The following is a 19,018-nucleotide window of genomic DNA, read 5'->3' on the forward strand; positions in this document are numbered from 1 at the left end:
GGGGGGGGGGGGGTGTCCTGTTAAGAATATTTAAAGTTTTAACAGTTAATGTTGATGCAATTGTTAAATGTGAATTAACATGTTTCTACCTCAGTGTCCTGATGTGACTGAGGCACCTTGGAGGTAGTGTGTGTGTGCGCGTATGTGTGTGTATGTATGTATGTGTGTGTGTGTGCGCGTATGTATGTATGTGTGTGTGTGTATATTTATTTATTTTCTGTCCTTCAGGCCTTTGATCTGTGACCATGTCGTGATACAAATAAAATAGAATTATGATTAAAAATAACTTTTTATTCTCTTTTACACTTACACACACACACACACACACACACACATTTGTCATGCTTGTTGCACACACAGTCTGAAGCACTCTACCATTCACTTATGTACACACACATCTCTGCCCTCTCACTTCAATAAAGTGAGCATCAATTCTGGTCTCCGACACACGCGCACACATGCACGCACGCACGCACGCACGCACGCACGCACGCACACACACACACACACACACACACACACACACACACACACACACACACACACACAGGTGGTGGATCCAGGCCTGAATGTAACTGATACTAATCAATAACTTGACACTGCTTCAGTGTTTCAACATGTTTATTAAGTTAATGAATGATATCACACAATAGGTGACTTCACACTGAATTCTTATTGGTCAGCAGTAAAACACCCAACCAATCAGCTGACAGCAGGATGACATCAAAACAGAGTCACACCTGCTCAGGTTTCCATGGCGATCCGTGTTTTTTAGGGTTTAACTATAGATCCAGTTCAGGCCTCAGACCTGAACCTTGCTGCAGGTCCACAGTGCTCCACAGGTTTTGTTTTAGATCTCATTTCTCTAAACAACAAACAAACGTTTATTAAATTTACATTTTTACATGTTTTCCATGAATCAGTCCCTGTTTTTGGCACTCCTGCCTGTTACCATGGTGACTGAGACAGAGACAGGTGGACAACTACCTGAGGCAACATTGCCCCTAGGAGGAAAACCAGTAACTTCAATCAGACAGTAGAAATGTAAACCAACACGTTAAATTCTGAGTCTGATGGTTCAGTCTGATTCAGTTTGGCCCGTCAGACTGGTCAGACCAGTCAGAGTCAGTGTGGGAAACCAGTTTAAACCAGTCTGATCTCCACAGAAAAATTACACCAAGTAAAAACTGAGTTAATGACCCCCCACTTCACCCTGTCCACACCCCCATCAAGTCCAGTCCAGTAATATGAAAGGTCCCTTTAATATCACAGCATCATGCAAACTCTGATCCCTGACACTAGTCTGAACCAGAGAGGACCAGTCTGACCACTGGAGTGAAATGTCCCTTTAACATTCTACAGTAGAACGAGACTGAACAGGATTAGAATGAAAGGGGGGCCAGTTCCAAAGAGTAGAAACTGTAGTAGGTATTAGTGCACCCCCCCATAGTTAAAGTGCTTTCTGTTACAGTAAAAGAATAAAACTGAGTTCACTTAATTTCCCAGCAGCCACCTGGACTCTCTGTGACGGCCATCTTGTTTAAACTTTAATGCCATGTGAAGTGATGTCACTGTGATGTCACAGTGTTCCATTAGGTAAATCCAGTTCAGGTGGATCAACAAAAACAAGAAGTGACATCACAGTGATGTCACAGATCAGATGAGCTCCCATTCGTCATCTACATCGTCCCCGCTCAGGACAGGTCCTGAGGAGGAGGGTTTACAGGGAGTCTGTGGGAGGAGCTTCGTAAGCCGACGGGACAATCCACCAATCACAGTCACCGCCCACAACTCGTCTTCCGGAGTCACTGAAGAGAGAGAGAGGGCGAGAGAGAGAGACACAGATACACCCACCTGAGTCATCATGTTGTTAATGTTATAATATCTCTCACCAGTATAACCAGTTGCACCAGTATAACCAGTACAACCAGTATAACCAGTCTCACCAGTTAACCAGTTGGCGGTTCCAGGGATCTTCTTCCAGTAGTCTCCTGCTGGGTTTCGTTCACAGACTCCGTATCTTCGAGCCAAATCTCCGTTTACACATCGAACCCAGACAGTTCGACAGCTGAGGACCAGCTGACTGACTGCTAACCCTGCAGAGAGTGAGAGAGGTGTGGGACAGACAGGTGAGAGACAGACAGGTGTGAGACAGACGGGTGTGAGACAGACAGGTGTGTACCTGGCACTAGCTCCCAGTCTGTCCCTACAGGCATCTCATCACTGAGTCCAGTTCTGACGAAGACAGTTCCTCTGTTGTCCAATGCCCAGAGGAGATGATCGTTAGGACTCGTCTGAATACTGACCAGCTGCACTCCTATTGGCTGGAGAGAAATGATGTCACAGTTACCGAGACAGGTAACATACACCATGTAAGCTGGTTATCTGTGCATCCAGTGTGTTACCTGTACATGTGGTCCTATGTGGATCCAGTGTGTGTTACCTGTACAGGTGGTTCTATGTGGATCCAGGCTGGCAGCATCATGCTCGGGTTCAGTGGTTGGGTTCCGACCCTGAAGTAAACAACTCCCCGCCCATCGACAGCCCAGACGTTCTGGCTGCCACAGCTCACACTGACCAGACGAACACTTCCTGTAACACACAGGTGACCTTTTACCTGAACACACCCTGGGTTAATGGGAAAGAGGTCTGAGACTTTTGGACCTTAAAACCAGAGAACTGACAGCTACACAAACCAACGGTTCTTTAAGGGGTTATGGTTGCCCGCTGATTGATTGGTGCACCTCTACTTAAAACATCTTCTGGGAACACTGAAACAACCTGAAGGAACCCTAGAACTTCAAACCCCTTCAGGCCCAGTAGAAACATCTCAACCTCAGACCTCCTCATCGTGGAACCTTCTCAATGACCCCTTACACAAGCTGAAGTACTTGTAACAACTAAGCAACAATAAAACCAAGGGGCACCCTTGAACTCAAGGATCATCAAAAGATCCACTGTACACAATTTCAATGGAGATTTTTCATGGACATCCTAACACCCTTTTATCTTGAACTACCCCTCCCCATGATCCACTAACCCACCCTCAGAAACCCCAGAAAGGTCCCACAGAACCTCCTCAGGGATTACTGGAAACCTCTCAATGACCCTGAACTGTCTCCGCTAAAATATCCTTGAAAACCCTAACCATAACTGCAATGTCCAACAGAACCTCTTCATGGATCACTGGAACCGTGTCCTCTGTGTATGTCCCTACCTTCACATATATTTAATGCTGTATCTCATAAACATTTCACTAGTGTTCTTTGATTCCATGAATTCACTAAATAAAGTTGTTGTTGTCTTCATTGTTTGATGTTTACAACACAAACATTATTTGTGGTTCCACCACAGTCCTGGTGGAACGTTACCATGTCCTGTTTCAGAGCAGATTCCAGGTCAGTCTGTTTTTGGGAAACGGCCTCATATTTCAGATCTGGCTGACAGACCATCACACTGACCTTTGAACCCCTAAAGGCTTCAGTGACCTGCTGCAGCTGTCTATCATCTCTGACTGTGTGTTGTAAACAGAACATTTAATGAGTGGTACAACAAAATGCTGGTTCTCTGACGTCCTGCTCACTGTTTATGATCAAAGTGCAGCTGCTCTGTATGTGAGACCATTCTGGGTCCAGGTTCTGTAAGTCCTGCTAGTTTAGAAAAGAGAATTTCCTTGTGGGATCTTTGTTTAGATCCATTCATGGTGAAAGATCGTGAAGAGAAAACAAATGCTTATTTATTTTGTTCATTTTCTTTCTTCTTTCCCCGAGTTCATGTTGGTTCCTCTCAGTCTTCGGTGTCATGTGATGTCCTGACCAGCTGTCTGCAGGATCAACCTCTCTCACTAATAATTAGAAGATCTGCTGTAGGGATATTGAACTGTTGGCAGTTGGTCTTAGACCATACTATGTACCGAGGGAGTTCTCACACATCGTCGCCATTGTTGTTTACATTTAACCACGAGCAGAGCCTGCAGTTGAGTGTGACGTCATTCACGAGACTGTTGCGAGAGTACAGACCCAGCACCGTGATGCATTAATTGCAAAATCGGGGGATTTTAACCATGTCACTCTCACTTGACACTGAGTATGTTTTTTTTTGTTTTTTGTTTTTTTTCGGGCTTTTTGTGCCTTTATTGATAGTGCAGTAGAGAGAGACAGGAAATGGGGAGGCAGAGAGAGGGGGAATGACATGCAGCTAAGGGCTTGTCTGATGCGGGACTCGAACCGGGGCCAACTGCAGCGAGGACTGTAGCCTCTAAACATGGGGCGGATGCTCATCCAACTGAGCTACTCGACTCAGTATGTTGACTGTCCCACAAGGGAAAATAAGACACTTGATCTGTTGTATGCAAATGTCAAGGAGGCCTACACTGCTTCAGCTCTACCACCACGTGGCAGATCAGATCATGGTTTTTCTTCAGCCTTCCTACAAGCCCTGTGTACTGAGGCAGGCTGCAACCAACCACTCATTCAGGAACTGGGCCCCGGAGGCCAGTGAGTGTCTAAAAGACTGTTTTGACTGCACAGATTGGAATGTCCTGTTGGAATCACAGGAAAATGATAAAAACAAGGACCCTGACCTTGATAGAATGATTGAATGTACCATGGACTTACTAACATGGACATTAACTTCTGTATGGACACTCTAATACCAGCAAGAACTGTACACTGCTTTCCAAACAACAAATCCTGGATCACCAGTAACATCATGACCCTCCTCAACTAGAAAATGGAGGCCTTCAGGGATGGAGACAGGGAGAAAGCTCAGGTGTGTGCAACATGAGCTGAAGAGGGGATTAAAGCAGGCGAAGGAGGACCACAAAAAGAAAGTAGAGAGGAAGCTGCAGCACAACAACACCAGAGAGGTGTGGAAGGGGATGAGGACCATCACTGGATATAAGGACAAGAACAGCCAGGCAACATCAGGTGATGTGGACAAGGCCAATGAGTTTAACCTGTTCTACAACAGGTTCGACACAGCCTCACCTGTTCTCTCTCCTACTGCTTCAGCTGCAGCTTCTCCTACGGCACCACAACCTGACACGGCAGCTGCAACTCCCTCCACACTGGGGTCTCCTGTCCTTTACAACAGAGGAGGTGAGGGTGGAGCTCAGGAGGCTACGTCCTGGAAAGGCAACAGGTCCGGATGGTGTGTGTCCGAGGCTGTTAAAGGACTGTGCAGCCCAGCTAGCTGAGCCTCTCCAGAGGATTTTCAACTTAAGCTTACAAACAGGGAGGGTCCCGGTCCTTTGGAAAACATCATGTTTTCTTCCGGTCCCTAAAGTAGGACGACCGGCTGAGATAAATGACTACGGACCTCACATCACACTTCATGAAGACCCTGGAGCAGCTGCTTCTCTACCTTCTGAGGCCACAGGTTGAACATGCACTAGACCCCCTACAGTTCGCCTACAAAGAACATATTGGAGTGGATGATGCCGTCCTTTACATGATCCACTAGGCCCATTCTTACTTGGATGAGCCAGGTAGTTACATGAGGATTATGTTATTTGATTTCTCAAGTGCATTTAACACCATCCAACCCCCCACTCTTAAAGACAAGCTGGAGGGGATGGGGTTGGATCCCTGCTTTACATCCTGGATTGTGGATTACCTGACAAGACAACCACAGTATGTCAGGCTGGGTAACTGTGTCTCAGGGACACATCTATTGTGGCGTGTATCAGGAACGGGCAGGAAGAGGAGTACAGGGATCTGATGATGGATTCAGTGAATAGAGTGACAAGAACTGTCTCCTTCTGAACACCTCCAAGATCAAGGAGATGGTCATCGACTTTCAGAGGTCTAGGCCCACCCTTCAGCCAGTCAACATTCAAGGGAAGGACACTGAGGTGGTGCATACTTATAAATACCTAGGTGTGCACCTGGACAGTAAAGTGGACTGGTCCCTGAACACGGATGCCATCTACCTGAACGGGCAGAACCGGCTCTTTTTCCTCAGGAGGCTCAGGTTCTTTGACGACTGCAGTGTGCAGTCTGCAATGCTGCACATGTTTTGTCAGTCAGTGGTGGCCAGTATACTCTTTTATGTTTCAAATATTTTTATTGTGAAGCAGACAGTATATCAAAAATACATCCATCTTTGGTTCATGCAATGCTTCATTATTTTCTAATATAAGTAACAAATGTGTCCTACAAATAAGTAAATAAATGAAAAACAATAGATGGGAGAAAAATTAGAAAAATATAGAAAAATAAGTAAATAAATATATTTATTAAAATAAAGTAAATAAATAATAACTCCCTCCCTGACCCATCCCCTCCCCCCCACCCAGGACTACTCAGGTTGTCCTACATCCTGTTTCAAGAAAAAAATAATTGGTTGCCACATCCTTTTGAAGTCTTCCAACCTACCCCTAAGAGAATAACGAATCCTTTCAAGGTGTAATGTATCAGTCAGTGCCGTTAACCATGCTTTGAAAATAGGTGTCTCCGTTTTTTTCCAATGGAGGAGAACAAGTTTTTTCCCACAGAGGAGACCATAGGATAGAAGGTGGCGCTGCATATTCTGTAGGTTCCCAATGCTCCCTGATGTCCCTAGTATAATCAAGAGTGGATCTGGTCGTAATGTAGTCTTGAAGACCTTTGAGAAAAATGAAAACACTGCTGTCCAGAAATTTTCTAGTTTGGGGCATAGTGTGTAACTGTGAAGTAGATTTGCCTCCACTTGGTTACATTTTTCACAGATGGGTGATATTTCTGGGAATATTCTATGTAGTTTTACTCTTGAGTAATGCAGCCTATGCAGAATTTTAAACTGGATCAGGGATTGTCTTGCATTCAGGGAGCAAGTGTTGATATATCTCAGGCTTTCCTTCCATATATTCTCCGCTATCCCCATACCCAATTCTTTTTCCCAGCCTTCCTTTATGTATTCCTTGTTCCTTGATCACCCACACTGTGCAGTCCAAGTTCTTTCCATCGATCAAAGCCTCCATTTACAATAGAAGGGGTGAATGATAGATTTGCTGATATTGGGAGTGTAAAGGATAGCTTCCTAAGCTTGAGTTGTTTTGATATTTGCCTCCAGATTTGAATAGTGCTGTGTATAATTGGGTTGTAGCTATAATATGATTTTTTGAAGGTGGATGGGAGACATCACAATAGCACCGATCGAATAGGGAAAACAATCCTGTCGCTCCATGTCCAGCCAGCTGGCGAGCACAACTGTCTCATCCAGCTAGTAGGAGATGCATTGGATATTTGCTGCCCAATAATACCTGACAAAATCTGGGAGGGCGAACCCACCATTTGTTTTAATTTTGCACAGATGCCCCTTTCTGATCCTATGCGTTTTGTAGTTCCAAATAAATTAAAGAATCATAGAATCTAGTTTTTTAAAGTAGGTTTTACTAAGGAAGATGGGTAAGTTTTGTAAGAGGTACAGTAACTGAGGGAAACAGACCATTTTGACTGCATTCACTCTACCTATCAAGGAAATAGGGAGGGTTTTCCAGAACTCCAGTTTGTTTTTAAACTTATTTAATATAGCCACATAATTAGCCTCAAATAATTTATTATATTTCTTTGTAATTTCTAACCCCAAGTATGTGAATTTCTCCCATGCCAATCTGAATGGAGTTCGTTCTAGTGCACCTGGGTCACTGCATCGCACTGGCATCACCTCACTTTTCTCTGTATCCAAAGAACGAGCTAAATAAATCAATTGTCTCTAATAAAACAAGCATTGAAGTTTTTGGCTCTGTAATAAAGGTCAAAATGTCATCCGCATATAGCAATATTTTATTTGTGGTGTAATCTGTGTCATAACCGTGAATCTCTTTATTTGTACGAACGGTCGCCGCTAATGGCTCCAGTTCTAGTGCAAACAACAAGGGGCTAAGAGGGCACCCCTGTCTAGTGCCTCTATATAGGTTAATTGTCTCTGACATTGTCTGATTAGTGAGAACTCTGGCAATAGGATTGGAGTAAAGTAATTTTATCCACGAGATAAATCTTGTTCCAAGTCCAAATTTTCCTAATACAGCATATAAATATGGAAATTCTACACAGTCAAAAGCCTTTTCGGCATCCAAACTAAGAATGAAAAGATCTTCCTTTGGATGTCTGGGGGAATACAAAATATTAAGTAGGCATCTAACATTATGAAATAAGTGCCTGCCTGGGATAAACCCGGTCTGATCTGGATGTATCAGTTTGGTTACAAGAGGACTGAGTCTTGAAGCTAGAGTTTTAGCCAAGATTTTCAAGTCAGAATTTAGTAGTGACACTGGTCTATATGAGCCCACCTACTCTAAGTCCTTCCCTTTCTTTGGGATAAGCGTTATTGTAGCCTCATTCAGTGTTGATGGTAATTTGCCATCCTCCAAGGACTTCTTATACATCCTGAGAAGAAATGGGGATATTTTATAACTAAATTTTTTATAAAACTCATTACCTATCCCGTCTGGTCCCGGGCTCTTTCCATTCTTCAGGGAATTAATTGTTTTCCTTATGTCTCCCTCTGTAATTTCCATTCCTAAGGAATTCTGATCACTCTCCGACAATGTTGGTATTTGACATGCATTTAGGAACTGTTTCATAGTCTCAGGAGCATGTGCCTGGGAGCTGTATAAAACCTCATAATAATGGAAAAATGCGTTATTAATATCGTTGTGTGAAGTGACAGGGGTGCCAGTTCCTGATCTTATCTTATGAATAGCTCTATCACTTTCCCTTTTTCGCAACTGTCTTGCCAACAGTTTGTGAGGTTTATCCCCAAATTTAAAAAAAATCAGTTTAGTAAAAGTAAAGGCTTTAGAAATTTTTTCAGACAGAAATGTATTGAGCTGATATTTGAGGGCTGAGAATTTATTGTGTTTGTCTGCAGAGGGCTGAGCAGCATTTTCTGCGTCTAATTTTCGTATCTGCTCCTCTAGATCTGCCTGCTTTTGATTGTTGCGTTTCTTTTGTGAGGACTGATATGAAATAATGCATCCTCTTATGTATGCTTTGAAAGACTTCCATAAAAGAACTGGGGAGATATCATCTTTATCATTTGTTTCAAAAAATATTTCTATCTGAGTCTCCAAATATTCGCAATCGTTTTCTTGTTAGCAACTGTGGATCAAGCCTCCAGGATCTAAAGTTTCTCCTCAGCTCAAGCAGCTTCAGTGAGACAGAAACCGGGCAGTGGTCCGAGATTATTATGTTGTGGTATTTACCTTATTTGCCCTAGATAGAAGTTTGCTGTCTAACAGAAAAAAATCGATTCTGGAGTACACATTATGAGCTCGAGAATGAAACGAATACTCTCTACCGGTTGCATTTAAGATTCTCCACACATCCACCAAATTGGTATTTTTAATAAATGCATTCAGAAAATTGGAAGCGTTGGATTTGGGTGATCTCTGATTTGATGATCTGTCCAGATAGGTATCTAAAACGAGATTGAAATCCCCACCGATGATGAGATTTCTACTTGACATATTGGGGATCTTACTAAAAGTCTTTCTAAAAAATTCTGGGTCATCCCATTTTGGTCCATACACATTCAGTAATGTGATTGGTATGGAATGTATCTCTCCTGTGACCATGATGTATCTCCCATCTTTGTCAGCTATGGTAGATTTATGTAGAAAGGGAACATTTTTATGAATTATAATGGCTGCTCCCCTTGCTTTGGCTGTAAATTTGGAATGGTATACTTGGTTTATCCAACTGGCTCTAATTTTATTGTGCGCTTCATTTTTCAGATGTGTCTCCTGTAAAAAAAAAATCACATCCGCTTGGATCTGTCTCAAATGAGATAGTACCCTCCCTCGTTTTACCGGTTCATTAATTCCATTTACATTCCACGAGCAAAATGTTAGATTTCCTCCTGTTCTGATGTCTCCCCCTGCCATGTCAGTATGTGTAGTCATGATGACACATCTGCTCCAACTGTGATCTCTGACATGGCATCTCTATTTCTGTGTATTTGGTTCTAAGTAGCACTTTTGCCCACCCTGCCCTTGTCCCAATGCGCACCGTAAAGAAAAACCCTAACGAAAAGAAAAAGCCCGTCTCCCCACGGGTCAACCTACTGTCAAAAACCTGGGAGTGAAACCAGGCCTCCTCCCCAGAGGTCCGATCTCCCCAACTCTTATCAAAGAACCTGTTCTTAATCATTATCATGCTCCTACAGTAACTGTGTAGCTCAGCAGTTATGTAAACAACCAAAAACCTTAATAAACTGTGGTTATATTGATTCTAACGATAACTGGGAATATTCATATTCAAATGATGAATAGAGAACCTTAGGATACAGTCTTTAGTTCCTCTCCTGATGCCACCATCTAATCCGGGTTAAATGTGCATATGAACATGAAGAATTTTATGATAGGCACCACATGGAGTGGGGAAAGGTTCTAACCCTGTTGTCAGCTCAGCAAGAGAACTTCTATCTGTCTTAGCTTATTAAACCAAAATGTGAAAGGAATATCTTTTAACACACTAAAACTAATAACATTAATTGTGGCTTTAAATGTAAATAAAACGCCGGTAAATGCCGTGATTTCTGGTCGCCTGTTGGAGTCCTCAGATTCAGTTCATCTCAGGGAATGAGATTTACACATATCTGGACCGTTGTTATAGTCTCACCATCACCTCACTCTGATGACCCGAAATGGTGGGTTGAGTATTCGCGCGCTTCCTCTGGATCCGTGAAGAGCCTCTCTGACCCGTTGTGTGTCACCCGTAGCTTAGCAGGATACAGAAGTCCAAACTTAACCCAGGGTTTGTCGCGTAGTAACTTTCTGGCTAGGGTGAAGGCAGCTCGGTGTCTTGTGACTTCAGGTGGCAGGTCTCTGAATATCTGTATCCGCTGGCCCCGGTACATTAGATCTCTGATGGACATCGCCTTCTGCATTATATCTTCATAAGCGTGGCAGTAATGCAGCCTTGCAATAAAGTGCCGAGGGGGTTCATCATTGCCAGGTCGTTTCCTCAGGGCTCTATGGGCTCGGTCTATAACTGGTGCCTCTATAAGGTTTAACACTTCTTTTAACAGCTGAGTCACAAACTCTCTCGGCTTTTGGCCATTTTCATTCCCCTCTTTAATTCCGGCCACTCTCAGATTCTGTCGTTTCGAACGGCTTTCCAGATCAATGCATTTCTCTGATAGTACTTCAACTTGCCCAGAGAGTCTCTTACTTTGTCTTCCAACTCTTGTATTGTATCTGAAGTGTCGTTAGCAGCATCGGCTAGCTCCTTCAAAGCTTGGTTTTGTGCGCCCATTTGGGTATTAAGCGCCGATATTGCTGTGTCACTTGCGGTTCTCAACGCAGCTATCTCCCCTCTCAAGGTGGTAGTTACCTATGAAATCTCCGCCTCGATCTTGTTGCAAATGTCCGACTTCACACGTGCTAGCTCTGCGTGTAGTGATGTTATGGCCTTTAGCACATCGTTGCTATCCGCCTGCTGTGCGCTCTCACCGGCTCTCGTCTCCGTAGTCGAGCCCGAGGCTTCATGCAGGCCCTTCTCCTCATCCAGGTCATGTTTTGCATCAGTTTTTCTCGGCATTTTCGACGTGCCCGTTCTCGTATAAAAGTTCTCAAACTGTTACTGGGTAAATTTCCCAAAGTTTCATTTGTATGGCTTTGTTGAAATGGAGTTTTAAACTTAAAATCTGCAAGAGCCACTGGAGAGTGCGTCCTACTCCAGGTGTACTCTTTTATGCTGCAGTCTGCTGGGCAGCAGCATGTCTGACATGAACACAAAGAGACTGGACAAGCTGGTCAAAAAGGCTGGGTCTGTGCTTGGCAGGAGTCTGGACTCACTCAGGACTGTTGTGGAGAAACGCATGCAATGTAAGATGGAGGCCATCTTGGACAATACCAACCATCCTCTCCACAACATCCTGGCAGGACAAAAAAGCAGCTACAGGTGCAGCAAACATCTCATCTCACTGTGCTGCAGAACAAAGAGGTTCAGGAGATCCTTTGTTCCCATTGCCATCAGACTATACAGCACATCAGCCAAAGGAAGTGGTCTGATCTAATTATTATTGTTTATTTATTCGTTGTCGCCGTCTCCCGCATATCCGGATTCGGGTCGCGGGGGCAGCAGCCTCAGCAAAGTGGACTCCGAGAGCCCTCTCCCCAGCCACTTCCACCAGCTCTTCCGGGAGAATCCCAAGGCGTTCCAAGGCCAGCCGAGAGATATAATCCCTCCAGCGTGTCCTTGGTCGGCCCCGAGGCCTCCTCCCAGTGGGACATGCCCGAAACACCTCCCCAGGGAGGCGTCCAGGAGGCATCCTCACCAGATGCCCGAACCACCTCAACTGGCTCCTCTCGACATGGAGGAGCAGCGGTTCTACTCCGAGTCCCTCCCGGATGACCAAGCTACTCACCCTATCTCTAAGGCTGAGCCCGGCCACCCTGCGGAGGAAACTCATTTCGGCCGCTTGTATTCGCAATCTCGTTCTTTCGGTCATTACCCAAAGCTCATGACCATAGGTGAGGATTGGAACGTAGATCGACCGGTAAATCGAGAGCTTCGCCTTCCGGCTTAGCTCCCTCTTCCCCACAACGGACCGATTCAGCGCCCGCATCACTGCTGACGCTGCCCCAATCCGCCTGTCAATCTCCCGCTCCTTCCTACCCTCACTCGTGAACAGGATCCCGAGATACTTAAACTCCTCCACCTGAGGCAGGGCCTTCCCCCACTGTTATTATTATTATTATTATCATCATCAACAATGAGCTAATGGAAAAATTAATTTCCCCTAGGGGATAAATAAAAGTATCTATCTATCTATCTATCTATCTATCTATCTATCTATCTATCTAATTATAATTAACATGAATCATCATGTTATAACATCACCAGGGTCGGGTTCTGATGGTGCCCTTTACATCCTGGTTCCTGGTTGGTAAAGTACCTGGATTCATTACCAAAGCTCTTATTGTAGGAAACAGTCTGGTGATGATATTTATGTGAACGAGCTGCTGATGGAGTCTGACATAGGCCCAGACCTTTTCAGACTTTCAGAGCTGTTCAGATCTGTTCAGTCCTGTTCAGACCTGCTATTAACATGTGTCTTCAGTGATCCAATCAGTGATCAGCTCTGAGTTCTTCAGTTCACACTTGGATTTAAAATGTGTCTCATGTGACCACTTGTGGTCAGATCTCACTTTCTGCTTTATATGCAAATAAACAGGTATGTGTTGTGGTTTTTAGCCAATCAGACAGAAGAGTCTGTTGTCAATGTGCCTGTGTGTGTGAGTGAGAGAGAGAAAGAGAGAAACAGACATGTGGTCTGTGATAGTGAGAAGGGCAGAGAAACTAAAAACAGATCTAACCCTATCAGTCAGGTTACAGTGTGACGCACACACGCGCGCACGCACACGAACGCGCACGCACGCAGGCACATGCACGCACGCACACACACACACACACACACACAGACACACAAACTCCTTGTTGACCTCTGAATGACAGACCTGTTACACAACCTGCACTGTCAGTCAGTGACAGAGAAACACAGCTGTGTGTGTGTAACACATCCCCCCCCAAAAAAAGAAAAAAGAAAAAACAAACACACACTGACCAATCACATATCAGACCAATGATGTTAACATGTTTTAAATGTGTATTAAACTAACATGTGAACAGGTCTCTCAGTCCTTGTCCTGTGAAGCTTCAACAGTCTTTGTTCACATAATCATGCACCAGTACGACTCCACCTGTACAACTCCACCCTTACGGCTCAGGTACATACCAAGCTGGCTGAGGTCCAGGGGGGTCCAGTGCAGTCCGGTGGGACAGGAAGGAGACAGTGTACGAATACTGACTCGACCATGAGTGTCCAAACCCCACAGAGCGTCACGGCATGCAGACAGGTGAGTTATCTCCACCTGAGCACACATGAGCATGAGCAGCACACACAGGTAGACCAGTAGAATCAGAGTCAGAAAGGAGACAGATGTTCTTACCTCAGGTGGCAAAGGTACGGAGGAGGGGCGGAGCTCCCCATCCTGATCCCAAACACAAAACAGATCCTTCCTGCTCTGAGCCAACCACAGGAATGTACCTGAGAACACAGGATTGTTTCATGTGACATATGAAAGACGGGACGGGGACTCCAGGTGGCAGATGACAAGCACCTGAATGAGCACTGGGGAAAGTATGAGGACCAGACAGAGACTGAGTACAGGTGTGCCAAGCTGCGTTACCTTCTCTATGGGGCACAGCTGAAGATGTGATGAAGGTCCACCTGGTGGCTGAGACGGTTCCTCTTGGAACGACGTTCTGCCAGAAAGTTCCTAAAGGAACCGAACACAAACAGCCCTGAAAAACTGAAAACTCTGCTGGACTCTGCTAGACTCTATGGCACTCTACTGGACTCTAGAGGACTATACTGGACTCCGCTGGACTTGCAGGACTCTGATGGACTCTACAGGAATCTGCTGGACTCTGTTGGGCTCTACAGGACTCTATTGGACTCTACAAGACTCTGCTGGACTGACCCACGAGGCTGCCACGGGCCAGGTGCAGCTGGTTCCGTCCAGATGCGACCCAGACTCCGCTGGCGTTGGCGCTGACCAGGCTAGGCTGGCACTGCGAGTACTGAGACAGGAAGGCCACCACACGCTCCACTGGCGCCCTCGTTACTGTGGCAACACTCTGCGTTGCCTGCAGCAGCGTCTGGAACAGACTACCCTGATCGAAGACCACGTAGTCCGAAATACTGATCTGATGGAGAGACAGAGACAGACAGAGACAGGCTGCTGAGCTGAGACCAAACAGGACAGAGTCCAGGTGAGGCGTCTCTTTACCTGCCACCAGTGGTCGTCCTCTCCCTGTGGTCTGGACGAACAGATCCCGGTCCTGAACCACAGGCTACCGCTGGCGTCCAGAGCCCAGGCTGTCCCTCCGTCTCCCAGGGTGACGCACATCAGCTCCAGACCCTGAGCCTCACTGAGAGACAGAGACATAGACTGAGGACAAGTCTCTGATGCTGCTTCTCAGACTCTGTGTTCTTCTAATGAATGTAGTCTGACACACAAGAACACCACAGTCCACCACAGTCCAGTCCACCACAGTCCAGACTGTTCTGGTCTGTGGCTCCTCAATGGAGGAACTAGATACTGAATTCTATCATAGACCACCTTCTCTGCTATCACCTCCTCAACTGACACCTTCTCTTCTGACATCTCCTCTCCCAACAACTCCTCTGCTAACATCTCCTCTGCTATCACCTCCTCTGCTAACACCTCCTCAACTGACACCTTCACTGCTGATGCCTCCTCTGGTAACACCTCTTCTCCTAACCACAACGTATTTATTCCAGACAGACAGAAAGAAAGCACAGAGGCCATTTTAATTTCAGGTTGTCCATCTGTACATACGTTTGTCCCGTTCTCATGAACATGATATTTCAGTAACACTTTAACAGAACTTCTTCAAATTTGGCACAAACATTCACTTGGACTCAAGGATGAGTCATTGGGGGTCAAAGTTCAAAGTTCAAAGATCAAGGTCAGTGTGACAATAACTCAAAACTTCACACAGCAATTATGACAAAATTACAAAGTGGATAATATTTTACATGACTGTGGTTAAAAGGGGATGTGACCTGAAACTATTCTGAGTGGATGAGGTGGTTCTAGTTTCTTAATAGAAATGTTACATGCACACCTCCTTGTTCTGGTGTCCAGAGTCCTGGTGCCCTGAAGTACTGGCTCACTCATTAAGAAGTAGCTTATGTTCCGCTCTGTGAGCCTGAGTGCGGTGTACTGTGTGGTTGTTGGTGCAGTAGTACAGTAGCAGTACCTGACGGTGTCGTACTTCCAGCCCTCTCCCTCGCTGCAGTAGCTGTTTAGTCCTTCTCTGTAGAACAAAGCCTTGTGTTCACTCAGAGCCCAGACCACGCCCCCTCTCACACACACCTGGCTGAACACACAGGGCGAGTCCACCTTCACTGAGCGGGCGCAGGGACGCTCCACGCTCAAACCTGATGGACAGAGACAGTGGTTACTGTGGCAACAGCACACACGGCTCCTCCACCACCTGCAGGGCTGTTGCCAGATCTGATGGGATTCACCACTGAGAATGTTCTGGTATCAAAATGTTCTTTTTAAACAAAATAAACGTCTGAACAACGACATAAGAAGAGACTGAATCAGTTTCTAACTAACAGGCAGACAGGTCACCTAGAGAGCCTCCTCATTAGTAATGAGTAATCCTCATCCAGGATTCAACCAATAACAGTAGACAACACTAGGTCGCTCTGAATCCACCCGTTTCTTGTAACACAATCATTCAATAGGACAGGTAGGTGGTTACCTGTCTGCAGGTAGAGGTCACCGTTGGTCCTGATGATCCATGCGGAGTCGTCACTCAGAGCAACGAAGGCCGTTTGCTCCACAGCTTTGTACCAGTGACGTTTTCCTTTAACCGACACTTTGGCACAAGCAAACGCCGTCATGCTCTTCTGCTCCACCTTCCACAGCAGGTTACCTGATGGAGTTAGCAACAATTAGCATCCAGCTAATGCTACTTAAACCTGTACATACACCTGTGCACCTGACAGCCGCTGCCTGCTTTAATCAACCAGGTGTTTTAACCAGAAGCTGCTGATTAACTTTGACCTCAGTCATTAACAACAGATTAATTACAACAGATGGGCAGAGGATTGGTCAGGTGTGATGTTAGCAGCTCACCTGAAGGTGATAATGCCACCTGGTGGACATTGTCTTCAAAGCGCTGCCAACTGAGTCCAGTTTCAGGTAGAGCACTGCAGAACAGTCCCCCTTTGAAGTCCAGACACCAGACATACCTGAAACACACAGGTCACCTGTAAGACACCTGCTGAACACCTGTCAGTCACCTGATCACTGCCCTACTTTTAACTCCACACACACACCTGAAACACACAGGTCACCTGACAGACTCACCTGTCAGTCACCTGCAGGCTCAGTATTCCACATCCGGGTCCTGAGTACCCCATCCAGCTCTCTGCCAACTACAACAAGTAAAGACAAAATTGTATTAAATCCTGCTGAGAGTTTCACCTGGTCCGGTTTGTGTGTCTCACCTGGTCTGGTTTGTGTGTGTCTCAACTGGTCTGGTTTGTGTGTGTCTCAACTTGTCTGGTTTGTGTGTCTCACCTGGTCTGGTTTGTGTGAGTCTCACCTAAACTGGTTTGTGTGTGTCTTACCTGGTCTGGCTTGTGTGTGTCTCACCTGATCTGGTTTGTGTCTGTCTCACCTGGTCTGGTTTGTGTGTGCCTCACCTGGTCTGGTTTGTGTGTGCCTCACCTGGTCTGGTTTGTATGTGCCTCACCTGGTCTGGCTTGTGTCTGTCTCACCTGGTCTGTTTTGTGTCTGTCTCTGTCCTGAGGGTCCTGGTCCGTCTGTCTGTCTGTTGTTGTCTCTGCCTGATTGGATGGACAGGTGTGGACAACTCCTCCCCCTCCAGCAGCAGGCAGAGTGTGAGAGTAGATGTCTCCCTCTTCATCACTGGACATACTAGGTTCTTTGTCCAGAGAGGACACGGTGGAGAAAAACATCTGATCTGCCAGACGAGCAGGGGGCACCAGGTTGTCGTCCTGTACACAAATATAGAGGCGTTTAGTCCCAGATGTGTGAACCTGTTTGGGTTTTTCTCACAGACCACGATTGTGGTTCCAGATGTTCTGTAAGGGTCCAGGTCTGACAGAAACACATTCAATTCATTCAACAATGTCTGTCCATGAAACTGTTTATCATCTGTCTCTCTGTCTGTTTGTCTGTCAGTCAGTCTCCCTTTCTCTCTCTCTCTCTGTCTGTTTGTCTCAATCAACACACCTCCTCCTCCTCTTCCTCCTCCTCCTCCTCCTCCTCTGGTCCAATCAGAGGGCTCAGAAACTCGTTCTCTTGCTCCTTCATTGGCTGCTGCTCCTGTCCATCATCTTCCTCAGTGTTGTGCATGTAGGAGAAGGTGCACTCCAGCAGCAGATCTACATCCGGGGTTGGAGGGACGACTTCCTCTGGACCAGATGACTTTCCTGGGATCTGTTTGTTCTCAAGACCCTGGAGGAACAAGGATCCTGGAGGGAGGAGGGAGCTGGGATAAGAAAACAAGGATGAGACAGATGAGTCAACAGGAGACAAGGATGACACACAATTATACAAGGGCTGATGTCACAGGGACATGTTGTTCTACAGACGTGAAGGACCATGTTGTTCTACAGACATGAAGGAGCATGTTGTTCTTCAGACGTGAAGGAACATGTTGTTCTACAGACGTGAAGGAACATGTTTTAAAGACGTGAAGGAACATGTTCTACAGACGTGAAGGAACATGTTGTTCTACAGACGTGAAGGAGCATGTTGTTCCACAGACGTGAAGGAACATGTTGTTCCTCAGACGTGAAGGAACATGTTGTTCTTCAGACGTGAAGGAGCATGTTGTTCTACAGACGTGAAGGAACATGTTCTACAGACATGAAGGAACATGTTCTACAGACGTGAAGGAATATGTTCTTCAGACGTGAAGGAACATGTTGTTCTTCAGACATGAAGGAACATGTTGTTCTACAGACATGAAGGAACATGTTGTTCTACAGACGTGAAGGAACATGTTGTTCTACAAACGTGAAGGAACATGTTGTTCTACAGACATGAAGGAACATGTTGTTCTACAGACATGAAGGAACATGTTTTATAGACATGAGGGAACATGTTCTACAGATATGAAGGAGCATGTTGTTCTACAGACGTGAAGGAACATGTTGTTCTACAGACCTGAAGGAACATGTTGTTCTACAGACGTGAAGGAACATGTTCTACAGACCTGAAGGAACATGTTGTTCTACAGATGTGAAGGAACATGTTTTACAGACATGAAGGAACATGTTTTACAGACATGAAGGAACATGTTCTACAGACATGAAGGAACATGTTCTACAGACCTGAAGGAACATGTTGTTCTACAGATGTGAAGGAACATGTTTTACAGACATGAAGGAACATGTTTTACAGACATGAAGGAACATGTTCTACAGACATGAAGGAACATGTTCTACAGAC

The 19,018-nt window shown here is 45.5% G+C and overlaps 1 protein-coding gene across 2 annotated transcripts in view; it reads right to left on the minus strand.

Moving 5' to 3' along the window:
* Positions 1–603: 603 nt before the first annotated feature.
* tecpr2 (tectonin beta-propeller repeat containing 2) overlaps positions 604–19,018 on the minus strand; it is a 28,226-nt gene continuing 9,811 nt past the window's right edge. For both annotated transcript variants that reach the window (XM_023412483.2, XM_087175667.1), the window contains 15 exons: positions 17,795–18,053; positions 17,317–17,556; positions 16,904–16,971; positions 16,670–16,785; positions 16,293–16,466; positions 15,780–15,960; positions 14,783–14,924; positions 14,474–14,699; positions 14,180–14,269; positions 13,940–14,037; positions 13,726–13,861; positions 2,444–2,592; positions 2,183–2,324; positions 1,947–2,096; positions 604–1,808 (listed from right to left, as the gene is read on the minus strand). In XM_023412483.2, the coding sequence (XP_023268251.1) occupies positions 1,657–1,808; positions 1,947–2,096; positions 2,183–2,324; positions 2,444–2,592; positions 13,726–13,861; positions 13,940–14,037; positions 14,180–14,269; positions 14,474–14,699; positions 14,783–14,924; positions 15,780–15,960; positions 16,293–16,466; positions 16,670–16,785; positions 16,904–16,971; positions 17,317–17,556; positions 17,795–18,053 (2,323 nt within the window). In that variant the 3' untranslated portion in view covers positions 604–1,656. The remainder of the gene's footprint in view (positions 1,809–1,946; positions 2,097–2,182; positions 2,325–2,443; positions 2,593–13,725; positions 13,862–13,939; positions 14,038–14,179; positions 14,270–14,473; positions 14,700–14,782; positions 14,925–15,779; positions 15,961–16,292; positions 16,467–16,669; positions 16,786–16,903; positions 16,972–17,316; positions 17,557–17,794; positions 18,054–19,018) is intronic.

The sequence above is a fragment of the Seriola lalandi genome, unplaced genomic scaffold, assembly GCF_002814215.2.
Source record: "Seriola lalandi dorsalis isolate HSWRI2012SDOR001 ecotype SW California unplaced genomic scaffold, Sedor1 jcf7180002054481, whole genome shotgun sequence".
Taxonomy (NCBI): domain Eukaryota; kingdom Metazoa; phylum Chordata; class Actinopteri; order Carangiformes; family Carangidae; genus Seriola; species Seriola lalandi.